Source organism: Branchiostoma floridae, chromosome 14 (genome assembly GCF_000003815.2).
Source record: "Branchiostoma floridae strain S238N-H82 chromosome 14, Bfl_VNyyK, whole genome shotgun sequence".
Lineage (NCBI taxonomy): Eukaryota > Metazoa > Chordata > Leptocardii > Amphioxiformes > Branchiostomatidae > Branchiostoma > Branchiostoma floridae.
The window spans coordinates 4,311,304-4,328,216 of record NC_049992.1 but is presented as its reverse complement, the minus strand read 5'-3'; the positions used below and the strand labels follow the sequence as shown (position 1 = coordinate 4,328,216).

The 16,913-nt window shown below is 43.4% G+C and overlaps 3 protein-coding genes across 3 annotated transcripts; all 3 read right to left on the bottom strand.

Annotated features, from left to right (window-relative positions):
* Positions 1-12: 12 nt before the first annotated feature.
* LOC118430942 lies at positions 13-8,554 on the bottom strand. The gene is made up of 5 exons (XM_035841971.1): positions 8,408-8,554; positions 7,450-7,987; positions 6,039-6,276; positions 1,054-1,189; positions 13-566 (listed from the first exon to the last, which is right to left on the bottom strand). Exons 1-5 carry the CDS (start codon positions 8,418-8,420, stop codon positions 13-15), a joined length of 1,479 nt encoding a protein of 492 aa, XP_035697864.1. The 5' UTR covers positions 8,421-8,554.
* A 1,565-nt stretch (positions 8,555-10,119) lies between these two features.
* Positions 10,120-13,939, bottom strand: LOC118429909 (collectin-11-like). The gene is made up of 3 exons (XM_035840539.1): positions 12,919-13,939; positions 12,131-12,200; positions 10,120-11,410 (listed from the first exon to the last, which is right to left on the bottom strand). Exons 1-3 carry the CDS (start codon positions 13,234-13,236, stop codon positions 10,992-10,994), a joined length of 807 nt encoding a protein of 268 aa, XP_035696432.1. The 5' UTR covers positions 13,237-13,939; the 3' UTR covers positions 10,120-10,991.
* Positions 13,940-13,958: 19 nt separating this feature from the next.
* LOC118429906 (low affinity immunoglobulin epsilon Fc receptor-like) lies at positions 13,959-14,462 on the bottom strand (the record flags this gene model as incomplete). The annotated part of the gene is given in 1 exon segment (XM_035840534.1): positions 13,959-14,462. A coding segment is annotated over 1 exon segment (328 nt), but the record flags the coding sequence as incomplete, so codon positions are not given.
* Between the last annotated feature and the right edge of the window lie 2,451 nt (positions 14,463-16,913).

The following is a 16,913-nucleotide window of genomic DNA, read 5'->3' as shown; positions in this document are numbered from 1 at the left end:
CCTTTTGTGGGGCTAGGGAACGGCCGCACTAACTTCACATACATAATACTGACTATGAGAGCATCTCCGATCGTTCCACTTGTAGCCATACGAACCGTACCAATGGGCACAGTCCTCAGCAGAGCCAGAATCGTTAGGTTCCCCTGGATACCAGTTGCTCCAGCCGGTGAGCGGCGTCCCGTCCTCCCACACCCAGGTTCCCTCCTGCGCCAGGTCTGTCAGGCCGAACCAGATGTCCTCGCCACTGGGGTACCTGGTCAGTTGGTTGACCAGGAAGTCGTTTGTTGCCTGGTCCTTAGGCATAGCCAGGTGCCCGCCGGCAGCCTGACAGGCGGACCTGGCAGCGTCCTGGGTCTTCTTGTCGGTAGAGAAGCTGTAGCATCTGTCCTGGAACCTAACGTAACCTCTGGGACAGGCTAAGCTCCTAGGACAGGCTGTGCCTGGTTGCCCATCGCGTCCATCCCCTCCCGGTGAACCGGCTGCGCCTGGCTGACCGGTACCGTCTCTCCCAGGTAGACCATCCCTCCCCGGAACACCAGGGGGCCCGGGTGGTCCCTGAAGGCAGCCTCAGAACACAAAATTGCATAGTATTACACATTGTCAAATATGTTTATAATGATTATCCGATAGTCACAACCTCTTTGGAGAGTTGTGTTTGGGTATTAGTAATCATTTGTTTTCACCGTACATCATTATATATTTTATGAGGCTGGCATGAACGAACGCTTTCAATCTTGCTCTTAATTCTTTCCTTCCTAATCCTTTGTTGCCATTTCATCTCATTTAGGGCCTGCAAGGTGTAGGCAGCCGTCTTATACACGTAATTTGTAGCTAGGCGGCCAAATTTTGCGTGATTGCCTTCCTTGATTTTAGCATATTACGTACTAGCGGGTCTTCTGAATTCAGCATTAAGCGTTGTCTGATCTCCCATCCCTCGCATATACAAACACTCCTCTTTCTCTAGGCTAAAGAGCATTAGTATTGGAGGATCACGCGTACGGGTTGCTCTGCTTGACATACTGAAAAAAGGGACAACATAAAAAAAAAGCTCACTTCCAAAGGGCATGGTGATGCTATTGGCAGACCGCTTTGACCGGTGGTAGTTCTCCTTCCCAGTCAGGCTCTCCTTCCCAGGCTGCTCTGCCTCGATGATGTCACCATGAGAGCCTGTCCCCGCCGGGCGCTGAAACTAGACGGGCAGGAAGTCATTATCGTACGACGACTGTTTGGGCACGTACGCCTTCATTGTTACATGGGTCCCGCTGGTCATACGAAAAAAACTGATTATTGTCGTGGAACAGACTTATGTTTAGAAGAAACTTAGAATGTCTTCAAATCAAAGTGAAGAGAAAATTGCAGACATCTAAGTGTGTTGGATTTGATGAATCAAGTATCCAGTATGAATACTTTTTGTTGTTGTTTTATTCTGTTCAAGATAGAAACAAAGCAAAGTTTAAAGGAAAAGAGATTTAAAGAAAATTGAGAAGTGAAGGAGTGAGACAGAGGCCAATGTGGTCTATACGTGGTCGCCCATGCAGTGGACTACCACAGGCTGCCGTTAGTACCGTCACAATTCGTTTGCATTCATGTTCAACATAAAGTTTCGTCTGAGTGGCTTTTCCAAACGTGACTCTTGAATTTTATGGAGGAATAAAGTGGGGTCATCTAGAATGGAAATAATCACGCGTGTAAGCATTGTTAGGCAAGTAAAAAGTGTTTTGGTATTGCGCCACATTGACGTCTGGTATGGCCCATAACCCGAGTTGTCACTTTAGTACTGATGTTTACCCATGTGTATAAATACTGTAGCAAGAAGAGCGGAATTTATAGTGAAGCATAGAGAAGGGCTACCTGGAGACCTTTGAGCGTTAAGATATAAGTACAACGAAGAATTGCGGTTGTTGTTCACATATGAGCAGACAGTCTCTGTGGGACCCTTTCTCACCTTGGCGTCCCGAAGCTCTTCAAGATCTCCACCGCCCAGAACTGCTTCCTTGTGACGCAGTTTTGTCTCAAGTTCTGATCTCAAGTTCCTCATCTCCAGAACAACCACAACCAGTGTTACCATGGTAACAATGCTCAGAACACAGGCTGCCATGGCAACAACTGTCGTGAACCACCCATATTTGGGTGCAGAATGCTTAGAAGGTAACATTTTGTAAGAAAGTCGAAAGGGCCACAGTTTAGTGCAGTCTGACAGTGCAAGGCTGCTGTCGACGTGACAGTGTTGGGTGGACAAACAACTTTAAGTTACTCACAGTCAGGTGGGTCTACCAACATTTGACCTTTAATTGTCCATGAGATCATCTTCTCTAAATGCCACGTTTGTTTTGCTAGTAATAATAAACCTAGCCTGACTAAAATCGTGCTCCTAGCGGCAATTACCACCTGCCGCCTCCTCTCGTGGAGGGGTCATTAATCCCAGCCAGCTAGAGATTCTGTAAACACAACCTTTGTGCCTGGGGTATAAACTCATGGAAGGGTCAAGGTTGAAAATGGATTATTCATCATAAGCCTAATTTTCTATGAAGCCCATAAAAATGTGCGAAGAGAACATTTGTCCACCTGTATAAGACGTTGAATTTTTTACAGTGACCAAATCAAATTTGGATGGTTATTGTAGTAAGTATTGTTGGGAGATTAAGACATTAGGCTTCAGTAAATAGGGTACTACTGTCTTAATAATAATCATTAAAGGACATGTCTATGATTATAAGTTGTATTGTAGATTGTACATTTACCTAGATAGACCTCTGTCTGCCATGTGTGAGAAAGCCGTAAGGGGGCATTTCATGCTGTAACCTAACGGGTGAGGTGATCTGAACTTGACAATATGGCCTGAGCTTCTACCAATATCAAAGCACAGTGGTTCGTGTGTTGTGACTTTGTGAAATATTGTCAAGTATCCATTAACTCATGTGTATATCATGTAATGTGTGTGAGATTGTCTCCTGATTAAAGAAACACATTGTTACATTTCTGACGTATCTACCTCTTAAATGACGTCATGGTGGTCAGGTATCAATTTAGTGTTAGGGACAAAGAATCTAAATTGTCTTGTGGATAGATTGGCTAGTAAGGTTCCTGACTGTGTCGTTGCTAATGTGTTGTTGTGTTGCCATCTAATTCTAAACCTTAGAACGAAGATGTTATCCAGCTGCACTAGAGTATCTTACCGTGGCCACGAAACTTTGGAGTGGAAAGATACTTTGGCTTTACAAAATGCACTCATTAGGTAAGTGGGACAGAATGGAAAATATTGCAATTATGCACAAGAACCATCACTGATCAACACTGTTTTATTATTCTAGTCACATGATGAACTCACATGTCTACCAAAAGTGCAAATATCACGTTGACATTCCTGTCTTACCCCATCTGTTATAGCCTTGAATCCAGCCGTATTATAGCTCCCGAGTCTCTCTCCGTATTTGCGGAGAGGACAGAAGAGACTCGGGAGCTATAATACGGCTGGATTCCAGGCTAACCTGTTAAGATTATAAAAAAAAGTTACTTGACTATATAACTAAACTGAAATACACTTGGATAGTTTGGTACAAAAGTAAGATTGAAGTTTGAAGGTCTGGCCTTGGCTAACTATTCAAGACTATAACATCCGTTTAGTTTGGAACTAAATCATAAACCTCAATTTCTGTACTCGCTGTAGGCCATTAGTAAACCTGTACTGTACTACACGTTTATATTTCTTTCTGACCCTACCTACCAAGGTTATTCTCTTGCTATATAACTAAACTAAAAATACACTTGGACAGCTTCGTAACTCACTGTGAAAGTCCTTATATCATTATAACACCGACAGATTGTTTTGTCCAGCTAGGAATAAGTCATACTAACTGACAAAAAATCAATCTCTTTACACGCTGGTAAAAAGGTAAAATAAACACCATTCAAAATTCCGTAGGATATCCCTGATTAGCTAAAAAAAATTCAAGACTTCCACATCTTTTCAGTCTGGAACAAACTCATACCCAACTTACAAACTTCAATCTCTGTACTCGCTGTAGGTTATGACCAGTGAAGTTATACTTGACGTTTGCGGGGCTAGGGAACAGATGCACTGACTTCACACACATAATACTGACTAAGAGAGCATGACATATCGTTCCAGTTGTAGTTCCACTCTGCTCTCCACTCAGCACAGTCCTCAGCAGATTGATGATCGTCAGGTCGCCCTCGAAACCAGTTGGTCCAGCCGGTGAGCGGCGTTCCGTCCTCCCACGCCCAGGTTCCCTCCTGGACTAAGTCTGTCAGGCCGAACCAGATGGAGAACCTGGTGTACCTGGTAAATTGGTTGCGCAGGAAGTCGTTGGTTGCCTGGTCCTTAGGCATAGCCAGGTGCCCACCGTCAGCCTGACAGGCGGACCTGGCATCGGCGTAGTTCTTCTTGTCGGTGGAGAATTTGAAGCATCTGTCCTGGAACTTAACGTAGCCGCTGGGACAGGTTAAGTTCCCAGGACAGGCAGTGCCTGGTTGCCCATCGTGTCTATCCCCTCCCGATGAACTGGCTGTGCATGGTTGTCCGGCATCGCGTCCATCTCTTCCTGGTTGGCCGTCTCTTCCCGGTGAACCGGCTATGCCTGGTAACCCGTCTCGCCCCGGTGAACCGGCTGCGCCCGGCTGACCATCTCTTCCCGGTAGCCCGTCCCTCCCTGGGACACCAGGAGGTCCGGGTAGTCCCTGCATGCAGCCTGAGAACATACAAATTGTCATTGATTGTCCGATATTAAACTTCTTTGGACAATCCATTTGGTTTTATTCTATATAGCTATTTCTTTATACCCTCGTCTACTCTTATTTCCTAGGACTAAGGGTACTAAGGGTGATCTAAAAGAACGATTCTCATCTTATTTCTTTGTATTCCTAACATATTTATTGTCATTACATCTAATTAATAGCCTTCATGCCCCTTTGCGTAAACAGTCTGGCTTCATTGCAATAGGGAAAGCCGTTTTGAAGTAATTTCCAATAATTCGTTGCCAGGCGACCAAATTTTGCGTGATTGCCTTCCTCTATTTTAGCGTAAAACGTAAGGGGTTCCTCGGAATTCAGCGTAAATCGTTGTCTCCCCCCCCCCCCCCTTCAAACACTACTCATTGTCCTAAATAACAAGACACCAAAAACAAGCTCACTTCCGAAGGGCATGGTGACGCTATTGGCGGACCTCTTTGACCGGTGGTAGTTCTCTTTCCCAGTCAAGCTCTCCTTCCCAGGGCTCTCTGCCTCGATGATGTCACCATGAGAGCCTGTCCCCTCCGGGCGCTGAAACCAGACGGGCAGTACGTCATTATCGTTTGACGACTGTGTGGTCACGTACGCCTTTGTTGTTACATGGGTCACAATGGTCAGGCAAACTGACTATTGTCGTGGAACAGACTTGTGTTTAGAAGAAACTTAGAATGTCCTAAAATCAAAGTGAAGAGAAAATTGCAGACATCTAAAATAAGCATGCTGAATTTATTGTATCAAGTATCCAGTATGAATACTTTTTGTTGTTGTTTTATTCTGCTCAAGATAGAAACAAAGAAAAGTTTCAAGGAAAAGAGATTTAAAGAAAATTGAGAAGTGAAGGAGTGAGACAGAGGCCAATGTGGTCTATACGTGGTCGCCCAGTGGACTACCACAGGCTGCCGTTAGTACCGTCACAATTCGTTTGCATTCATGTTCAACATAAAGTTTCGTCTGAGTGGCTTTTCCAAACGTGACTCTTGAATTTTATGGAGGAATAAAGTGGGGTCATCTAGAATGGAAATAATCACGCGTGTAAGCATTGTTAGGCAAGTAAAAAGTGTTTTGGTATTGCGCCACATTGACGTCTGGTAAGGCCCATAACCCGAGTTGTCACTTTAGTACTGATGTTTACCCATGTGTATAAATACTGTAGCAAGAAGAGCGGAATTTATAGTGAAGCATAGAGAAGGGCTACCTGGAGACCTTTGAGCGTTAAGATATAAGTACAACGAAGAATTGCGGTTGTTGTTCACATATGAGCAGACAGTCTCTGTGGGACCCTTGCTCACCTTGGCGTCCAGAAGCTCTTCAAGACCTCCGCCGCCCAGAACTGCTTCCTTGTGACGCAGTTTTGTCTCCAGTTCAGATCTCAAGTTCCTCACCTCCAAAACAACCACCACCTGCGTTACCATGGTAACAATGCTCAGAACACAGGCTGCTATGGCAACAACTGTCGTGAACCACCCATATTTGGGTGCAGAATGCTTAGAAGATAACATTTTGTCAGACCCTCGAAGACCAGTGACAGTTTAGTGCAGTCGGACAGTGCAAGTCTTCTGTCGACGTGACAGCGTTGGGTTGACAAACAACTTTAAGTTACTCACAGTCAGGTGGGTCTACCAACAACATTTGACCTATAATTATCCACGAGACTCTCTTTTCTAAATGTCACGTTTGTTTTGCTAGTGATAACAAACCTAGCCTGACTAAAATCGCGCCCCTAGCGGCCGGCCCTTCAGTTGCCAACTACCGCCTCTCTCGGGGAGGGGGTCATTAACCCAAGCCAGCGAGAGATTGTGTAAACACAGGCTGATAATAAACCTAAGATGTTCTCTGAGTTATAAACTCAGGGAAGGGTCAAGGTTGAAATTAGATTATTTACCATGAGAATAATTTTTCTAAGATGCTCATACAAATGCCCGAAGTGAACATTTATTCACCTGTAGAAGACGTCGAATTTGTTACGGTGACCAAATCAACTTTTGTGGTTGGATATTGTTTACAAATTAAGACATTAGACATTAGTAAATATTACTGGTTTTATGATAATCATGGAGGGATATGTCAATGCTTTATTTCTAGTCACATGATCGATTTACATATCTATCAAAAGTGCAAATATCACCTGTTAAGATTATACTTGACAATATGACTAATCTGAAAGTATACTTGTATAGCTTGGTACAAACGTAAAATGACACAGTTTGAAAGTCGGGTCCCTAACTTTTCAAGACTGCCACATCCGTTTAATCTGGAACTAAATCATACACCTCCATCTCGTCTGTACTCGCTGTAGGCCATTAGCAGTAAACCTTTACTGTACTACACGCTTATATTCCTTTCTGACCCTACACATGAAGACTATTCTTTGACTATATAACTAAACTGAAAATACACAACGATAGCTTGGTACAAAGATAGAATGAACACACTGTAAATGTTCTTATATCATTATAACACCGACAGATTGTTTTGTCCAGCTAGGAATAAGTCACACAAACTGACAAAATGCAATCTCTTTACACGCTGATACAAAGGTAAAATGAACACCAATTTAAAGATCGTTTAATATCCCTAATTAGCTTTATAAAATTCAAAACTGTCACATCTTTTTAGTCTGGAACTAAATCATATCCAACTTCAATCTCTGTACTCGCTGTAGGTCATGGCCAGCCAACTTCTACTTGACATTTGTGGGGCTAAGGAACGGCTGCACTGACTTCACACACATAATAATCACTATCAGAGCATGACCGATCGTTCCACTTGTAGCCATACGAACCCCACCAATGAGCACAGTCCTCAACAGATCTATAATCGTCAGGTTGCCCTGGTGACCAGTTTTTCCAGCCGGTGAGCGGCGTCCCGTCCTCCCACACAAAGGTTCCCTCCTGGGCTAGGTCCGTCAGGCCGAAATAGACGTTGGAGCCACTGGGATACCTGGTCAGTTGGTTGACCAGGAAGGCGTTGGTTGCCTGGTCCTTAGGCATGGCCAGGTGCCCGCCGGCAGCCTGACAGGCGGACCTGGCATCGGCGTAGGTCTTCTTGTCGGTGGAGAATTTGAAGCATCTGTCCTGGAACTTAACGTAACCACTGGGACAGACTGGGCTCCCAGGACAGACTGTGCCTGGTTGCCCATCGCGTCCATCTCTTCCTGGCTGGCCGTCTCGCCCCGGTGAACCGGCTGCGCCAGGTAGACCATCCCTCCCCGGAATCCCAGGGGATCCTTGAAGGCAGCCTTTATAGATCACAGAATAAAAATGTTTGTCGTTATTGTCCGATTGGTGGGGAACTTCTTCTGACATGTCACTAAGTTAATGACCAGGTCCACTCTTTCTTTCCAGACAGCTCTGTCCCTCAAAACGTTCTTTATGTCCTCGACCCGCAACCCCACATTACGAGCAAGCTGGTCTATGTGAGTTATTCGAGGTCGCCCAGCAGGTGTATTTTTACTTTTATGCTTATCTACCCGTAATGCTCTAAAACTGATGTTGAACTGAGCTAACTATTCTTATCACACTCGTCCTATTCTATTTTGTTTTATTTTATTCCAGTCTATCCATTTAATTTCTTTTCATTTCGTCTCATTGCCCAGCCTGAACAACGCATGGTGTACTTGAAACGTTGAAAAAAAGACAACACAAAAAAACAAGCTCACTTCCAAAAGGCATGGTGACGCTATTGGCGGACCTCTTTTGACCGGTGGTAGTTCTCTTTCCCAGTCAAGCTCTCCTTCCCAGGGTGCTGTGCCTCGATGATGTCACCATGAGAGCCTGTCCCCTCCGGGTGCTGAAACCAGACGAGCAGGAAGTCATTATCGTGTGAGGAAAGTGTGGACATATACGCCTTTGTTGTTACATGGGCCATGCCAGCCAAACAGATTGTTTTCGTGGAACTGTACGCTTGTTAAGAAGAATCTTAGAATGTCCTCAGTTCAACTTGAAGAGAAAATTTTATGACTACATAAAATGTAAAGTTTTGGCTGAGTGGATTTTCGAACTTCACCATGAAGTTTCATGGCAAGTATGAGTGGATCGCCCTGAGTGGAAAGCCCCAACACTAAGGGATGTTACCCAGTATTTACACAAGAGCAAGAACAAGAAGTAAACGGGGATCCTCGAATGCAAATACTTAGGTACGAGTATGGTATCGTTGTTAGGCAAGAAAAACTGTCTGCTGACTAAACTACGTAGTACTACACACGCTTCTATTATCCCTTCCATTGGAGTCAAACCCCTCAGGGAAGGGGCCCAGCCAGCCCCTGACAGCAATAAGGCTTGTCTAGAATATATGTGTTAAGACATCAATATTCCTCGAAAAAGTTTACAAGCGCTGTGTTCGTACAAGTAACCACGTAAATATATAGATGGCAATTCCGTTGCCTTAGATGTTTCATGTGGTACATTATGGCATCTGACACGCCCCCAAACCCAACGTCATATTGACATGTATTGAAACTTTGAGGAAATTCTTCCTTAAGACCTCAACGCCTTTAGATATAAGTGCAATTAAGTTGAAGCTGGTGTTAAGATCTGCGAAAACAATTTCTATGGACTCACGTACTCACCTTGGCGTCTTGAAGCTCTGCAAGATCTCCGCCGTCAAGAACTGCTTCCTTGTGACGCAGTCTTGTTTCCCGGAGTTCTGATCTCAAGTTTCTCACCTCCAGAACAACCACCACCTGCGTTACCATGGTAACAACGCTTAGAACGCAGGCTGCCATGGCAACAACTGTGGTGAACCAGCCATATTTGGGTGCGGAATGCTTAGAAGGTAGCATTTTGTCGCATTTTGGTGCGGTTTACTGCAGTCAGTGCGCCAACCCTGACAGTGCAAGTCTGCTGTCGACGTGGCAATGTTGAGTTGACAAACAAGTTACTCACAGTCAGGTGGATCTGGTTAACATTTGACCTTTAATTATCTATGAGACTCTCTTCTCTAAATGTCACGTTTGTTTTACTAGTATAATAAACTTAGTTTGAATATAATCGCGCTCCTAAAGTTGCCACCTGCCGCCACCTCTCGGGAAGGGGGTTTGTTTGTTTGTTTGTTTGTTTGTTTGTCATTAACCCCAATCAGCGAGAGCTTGTGTAAACACAGGCTGATAATAAACCTATGTGCCCTGAGTTATAAACTCAGGGAAGGGTCAAGGTTGAAATTATACATCATTTATCGAAAGCATGATTTTTCTAAGATGCTCATGCAAACGTCCGAAGAGACCATTTGTCCAGCTGTATAAGACGTCGAATTTGTCACTGTGACCAAATCAACTTTTTGGTTGGATATTGGTGACAGATTAAGACATCAGTAAATATCAAATTACTGTTTTAATGATAATCATGAAGGGATATGTCTATGATTATAAGTTGTTTTGTAGCTTGTACATTTACGGAGACGGAAACCTCTTATCTGCCATGCGGGAGAGAGTCGTGTGGGGGCATTTCATGCTGCAACGTTAACCTAACAGATGAAGTGATCATCCCAGTGTGAGTTGATCAAACCTTCCAGTTGGTCTTGAGTAGCTGATACTTACGTGCTAAGCATTAAGGTGGTTTACTGTTTATTCGAAACAAACGGAGATGTGACCCCGCTGATTTAGTGTACTTCACAGTGGCCACACTAAATTTGGATTTGTGACATTGACTCATTTACTTAGTGGGGCAGACTGAAAATATTGCGATGATGCATGCACAATAAGACAGAGATCATTACTGGTAAACATTGCTTTATTTCTAGTCACGTGAAAGACGTACATATCTGCATCAAATGTGCAAATATCACTTTTACATGCCCACATTCCCATCTGCCCCAACCTGTTACGATTATACTTGACTGAACTGAAGTTACACTTAGTAGCTTAGTACAAAAGTAAAATCACATAGTTTGAGAATCGGGTCCCTGAAGCTTCAAGACTATTACATCTCTTTTGTCTGGAACCATAAACCATACACCTCAATCTCTGTACTCCATGTAAGTCATTAGCAGTGAACCTGTACTGTACTACACGCTTATAATCCATTCTGACCCTACCTATGAAGATTATTATTTTGCTATTTACCTAAGCTGTAGATAAACTTAGATAGCTTGTTAGATAGAATGAACTCACAATGAAAGTCCTTATATCTATGTCAAACACCGAGAAAATGGTTTTGTCTAGGTAGGACAAAATCACACCAAACTGACAGAATTCAATCTCCTTACTCGTTGTTGGTTATGACCAGTGAAGGTATACTTGACTTCGGCTAGGGAACAGCTGCACTGACTTCACACACATAATATTTACTAAAGGAGCATGGAATATCGTTCCACTTGTAGCCATAGACGTCTCTCCACTCAACACAGTCCTCACCAGAGCCACCATCGTCAGGTTCCCCTGTATACCAGTCAGACCAGCCGGTGAGCGCCGTCCCGTCCTCCCACACAAAGGCTCCCTCATCTGCCTGATCTGTAAGGCCGAACCAGATGGAGCCAATGGAGTACCTGGTCAGTTGGTTGACCAGGAAGTTGTTGGTTGCCTGGTCCTTAGGCATGGCAAGACGCCCACCGAGAATTTGACAGGCAGACCTGGCACCTGCGTAGTTCGGCCGGTCAGTAGAGAAGCTGAAGCATCTGTCCTGGAACTTGACATAACCGTTGGGACAGGCTAGCTTCTCATGGAAAGCTGTGCAATGGAATCAATTGTTTTAAGGAGCGGCTGGCATATTCAAATGAAATGCTTTAGAAAAAAGATCTACTTTTTTGGCACATCGTTGCTGGTTTGATTGTTTTCCTGTGAACAGTTTTTGTAATTTTCTTGTACTGTGTTTGCCTTGGCCAAAGGAACCTGATGACGTTTGCGACCATACTGTAAATCGTAAAAAGAGAAGTTGCAAAATGACTAAATATATGCCATGGTTTAAAAACAATATCGAATAATGGTATTCAATTTTCTCTTTTCCTTATCGTAGGATGGCATCGCTTAGTAATACTCGATACCCCATATGCGCGCATGGTGGCCAAGACACTCTGCTCCACTCATTTGCATACATATCAGGAGATTCTTAGTAAGCAAGCACTTTGACCTTTCCATTCTTTACTATCACACCAGCACGGTCCGTACCGTAAAGGTTAACAAGACACAAAAGGAAACCTGAGAGTATGCAGGTCAACTTTGTTCACTATTTTGTCCCATAACATTGCAATGCATACAAGAGTCTTGAGTATCAACCTACTTGTATAGGCAACTACAGCTACTAGTGTCCTATACGCGTACCTGGTACAGCGACAACTGTTGACAACGACCGTTCTGTTCGTCTACCTTTTCGAAACGTGATCAACATTTCTAGGCCGCCAGTGCATCGCACCTAGATTTCATCATAATTTCTGTGCATATAAGACTCGCCTTGTTTAAGGAGCGCGACTTCTCCTGTCAGATTCCTGACCTGCTCCTCCAACTCTGCCAGCCGAACGTCCTGGAGTACAACAGAATTTAATCAAATATTAGTTTCTCGATATGAGCTTGCCCATGGCCACTTGAATTTGAAAAGACGTTCTACATAACTTGGACTTCACTTATAGCTTATTCTCCCATTCTCCCACTAGGAAAGATACTGCGTATAGAGTACATATAGAATACAACACGGTGTATTCCGTATCAGCGGGAGGGCTTGGACAGAGGGTGATGCGGAATACACCGTATTGTATTTTATTTATGTCATACCCACCTGAGAAAACCCTTGTTTTGATGCGAAATGCGCCAGACGTTGAACAAATTTGGTGCCTTCGAACAAAAAGTGTTGCAACAGTAATATTCCAACGTCCGAATCAGGTATTCGAACTTTCGATGGCACCGCACTCGGCCCGCTCGAAACAGTTCGATTTATTTAAATTGAGCCCGTGTGATACGCCTTTCGAACCTGTGCGATACGGAAGTTATGGCCCGGCCGGAACACCCGTATCGAACGTTTTCGCGTCACAGGTATGACATAAATACAGTTAAACACGTCTAATTCACTTTACTATCCACGATAACTCACCTAACTGTTCAATATACAGAGCAATAATGAACAATGACTCACAATTCCAAACTTCTGTTCTAATGACAGGTCTTTCTAGAGCCGTACACGCCTGGCCGGGGGGAAATAAAGGGATAAAAACTCAAGGGATATAAAAACTCTAACTAAGACTCACCTGGCTGGTTCCCGTCTCGTCGCTTTCCTCCTGCTTCTCCCTGTCGTTGTGGACATGAATGACAGGGCTGCACACACACTTCTCCTCGGTCCTCGGACCGGAACAGTCCCAGGTCGGCTGCCCTGAAGTCTGGATGGTCAACATCAGCACAGCAGCGGCCACGATCACCACATTCGCACCCATGGTCCCTTCGAAGTTCGGTGCAGAGAGATTTAAGAAGTATTTTCGTCTACAACGTTGCGGTCCCACAAGGAAATGACACTTGATATCCTTGTTGTTGACGTGGTCAGTACAATGCCATGTGAAGTTGTAAACCATTGAAGCCCAGCACTGGTAACTCTAGACTACCGGTATTGTTTAGCAATTTGTACAGTAGTATTCAGCATTAAGGTCAATAGCCTGTACAAATTTTATCATAGTTACCAACCTCACAAGCTTAACGCCTTCCGAAGCTCGGCCCTGCTGTCCTTAAATGTCCCTATGCCTCAGATACTTTGAAAGATTAACCTACGTATTTGCGTTGTTGGTAGGTCTTGACCCATGAAAGAAAGGCAACACTATTCTTCTTGTTCAACTGTTTATTTAAGAAGTTGCAAATGAGCCAATTTCTGCTACATGTACTATACAGGCGCTCGGCTTAGAGGTGACTATTGTTTCTTGAAAGATCCAACAACACACACAGAAAATAGTATGGCTCCAACCGGTGTGAGTAGATCAAGTCTTCCAGTCCGGTATTAAGCACTTTGTACTTAAGTGCTCTGCCTCGCAGACAAAGATGGTACCAAGTTGTATCATTGTATCCAACAATAACCAGATAAACTTTGGATGGGAAAGATGCTTTGGATTTTTAAAATGTACCCATTGTGTAAGTGGAACTGTAAAGCTGTACAAGAAGAAAGAAACCATTACTGGTTAACATGGCATTATTTCTATTCACATGCTAGCTTACATATCCATCAAAAGGGTAAATATCACGTTTTACATTCCTTTGGACCCACCTGTCAATATTATTCTTTGACTATATAACTTAAAGTCTTTATTACAGGTACACTTTGATAGCTTGGTGAACAGGTAGAATAAATTCACTACGAAAGTCCTTATATCATCACAAAGAGAAAATGGTTTTGTATAGGTAGGACTAAATCACACCCAGCTGACAAACTTCAATCTCCTTACTTGCTGTAGGTTATGACCAGTGACTTGGCGTTTTTTGAGGCTAGGGAACGGCCGCACTAACTTCACATACATAATACTGACTATGAGAGCATCTCCGATCGTTCCACTTGTAGCCATACGAACCGTGCCAATGGGCACAGTTCTCAGCAGAGCCACCGTTAGGTTCCCCTGGTGCCCAGTTGCTCCAGCCGGTGAGCGGCGTCCCGTCCTCCCACACCCAGGTTCCCTCCTGCGCCAGGTCTGTCAGGCCGAACCAGGCGTCCGAGCCACTAGGGTACCTGGTCAGCTGGTTGCGCAGGAAGTCGTTTGTTGCCTGGTCCTTAGGCATAGCCAGACTCCCGCCGGCAGCCTGACAGGCGGACCTGGCACCGACGAAGTTCTTCATGTCAGTAGAGAAGCTGAAGCATCTGTCCTGGAACTTGACAGAACCGTTTCGACAGACTAGATTCTCACGGCCTGTGTACAATGAAAACATTTTTTTAATGAGATGCTGGCGTCTCCATTATTGAAATGCTTAGAAAAATATACTTTTACTGGCATATAACTGCTGATTTGATTGATTTCCTGTGAACAGTTTTTGTCATTTTCTTGTGCTCGGGGTTGCCTTGGCCAAAGGAACTTGACGTTTGCGACCATATCATAAAGAGTCGCAAAATGAGTAAATATTTGCCTTGGTTTAACAACAATATCATAGATGTGCAAAAGTTAGATGTAACGGGTCGTTCAGTGTAATATAACCAGCTGCTGCCGCGCCGCGTGCCTTCGAAGCTGGTGTGTTACGCCGAAGGGCGGTTATACCGGCTATATAGATACAGAATACAGCTACGGATAGGTTAGCCTATCTGCGTCAATCGCTTGCAAATCATACGTTAGCCATCACAGAGCATCGTGCGATGGAAAATATTCTTAACATGTTCAACAGTGTTCCATAATTGTTCCATTTTTATTGCCCTCAAAGCAGGCCTTTTCTCTTCAGATGACACGAAAATGTTATAAATTCTGACCATGCTCCAATACTAGTAGTTTCATTTTCCTTGATATATTCCAAAGTTATTGCAAACGGACATGATGAAAAAAGTGTTGGAATTAAGCAGGAAAATCTAATGGAAATGTGTTGGTATCGCTTAGTGTTACACGATACCCAATGGCAGACAAGAGACTCTGCTCCAATCATCTGCATGTATATCAGGGGATTCTTAGTATGCAAGCTCTTTAAACCTATTCTTTACTATCACACCAGCACGGTCGGTACCGTAAAAGTTAACAAGACACAAAAGGAAACCTGAGAATAGAAGATATGCACCAGCAGTGGTATGCAGGTCAACTTTGTTCACTATTTTGTCCCATAACATTGCAATGCATACAAGAGTCGTATCAACCTACTTGTATAGGCAACTTCAACTATACTACAGCTACTAGTGTCCTATACGCCGGTGTACCGAAAGTGCGAAAAGGATCGAAAAGGAACGAAAAGGAACGAAAAGGAACGAAAAGGAACGAAAAGGAACGAAAAGGAACGAAAAGGAACGAAAAGGAACGAAAAGGAACGAAAAGGAACGAAAAGGAACGAAAAGGAATGGAGTATGAAGCAAACTTAAACAAAATCAATGAGAATATAAGGAATCGGTACTGCGGGCGTTAGAAGCCTATGAAACGTGTTTTATTTTACCGAGAATTTGACATTATCAAATTTTTACAGCGCTGTTTCAGGCTGTTGTTTTTGTGTGGCTAAATCATTCTTTGAAGATCTGCGAAATACAAAGAAACGGAACTCAGATAAGAAAGTAAGGACTAAAATTCATTGGGTGGTAGATGAATATCGATTATTATACATTTTCAGGATGAGGCAAGATTGTAACGTTGTTGTTGTATTTGGGTGGCTTTTATTCTCCCTAGAGGGGAGCGCCGCATGCAAATGACCCGCGAAATCCGGTCAGGAAAGATATGCTAATAAACTGCTGCCCCACGAGCATGACAGCTCCTTTTAACAGGGCCAACAACATGGTTTTCTGGAGACTGGAGACATATCTTCTCGCTCGTTCACAACGAAAGAAAAGCTGTAAAAGGAGAGACATATATACATTGTACCAAAGAGATTTCATCAAGTTGTACCATGAGTATTCATCATTTTGGCGGGAAGAAAGGTGCCAACGTGAGGAATTTGTGCAAAGGATATTGGTAAATACAATTTCTGTCAACAATTTTCCGTCATATTCAATACAAATAAATTTCTGCCTCTTGCGACCGACATCAGGCCCTCGCTGATGATAAAAAATCCCAATGCCGGGTTTAGATGTCCTGGTTGCAAAACAAATTTAAGGCGTTGTATTAATATTAATGAAAGTGTGAAAAAAAAGGAAGGAAAAATAATTCCCAACATGCTGGGCTCGAACTTCCGATCGTCGACTTCCCTGGGTTCGAACATGCGACCTATATTTCTCTAAGGTCAAGTTCTTACAAATTGTGCAATACATATACTTGTAACTTTGCTATCATTGCATTTTTTTAACAACTATATCCACATAGCATGGCTTTTTATGATAAAATATGCGTAATCGTTCTCGACATAATCCATTTCTTCTTGTGAAATTTTATAATATAAATGTAATATGGATATTCTAAGGAATGTTATAACCACATTAACACGTACATGAACATAGATATGCATAGATAGGTCTCATCAATATTCATTCCTCCATTGAACCATTGCTATAGGAATTTCGTGGAACAAGCCGCAAAATGCATTTGCCGATCACAGTTTACCTTTTCCTAATATTACCATCGATTTTATTTGAATTTGCTTCATGCTTCGTTCCTTT

Coding starts and splice junctions, on each gene's coding strand:
- LOC118430942 (XM_035841971.1), bottom strand. Junction 6,277..7,449: donor GTCAGTGCAGCCGTTCCTTA/GCCCCACAAATG, acceptor ACTGCACTAAAC/TGTCACTGGTCTTCGAGGGT. Junction 1,190..6,038: donor AAGAGCTTCTGGACGCCAAG/GTGAGCAAGGGT, acceptor CTGCCCGTCTAG/TTTCAGCGCCCGGCGGGGAC.
- LOC118429909 (XM_035840539.1), bottom strand. CDS start 13,236: ATGGTTTACAACTTCACATGGCATTGTACTGACCACGTCAACAACAAG. Junction 12,201..12,918: donor ACGAGACGGGAACCAGCCAG/GTGAGTCTTAGT, acceptor GTTGTACTCCAG/GACGTTCGGCTGGCAGAGTT. Junction 11,411..12,130: donor AGTCGCGCTCCTTAAACAAG/GCGAGTCTTATA, acceptor TCCATTGCACAG/CTTTCCATGAGAAGCTAGCC.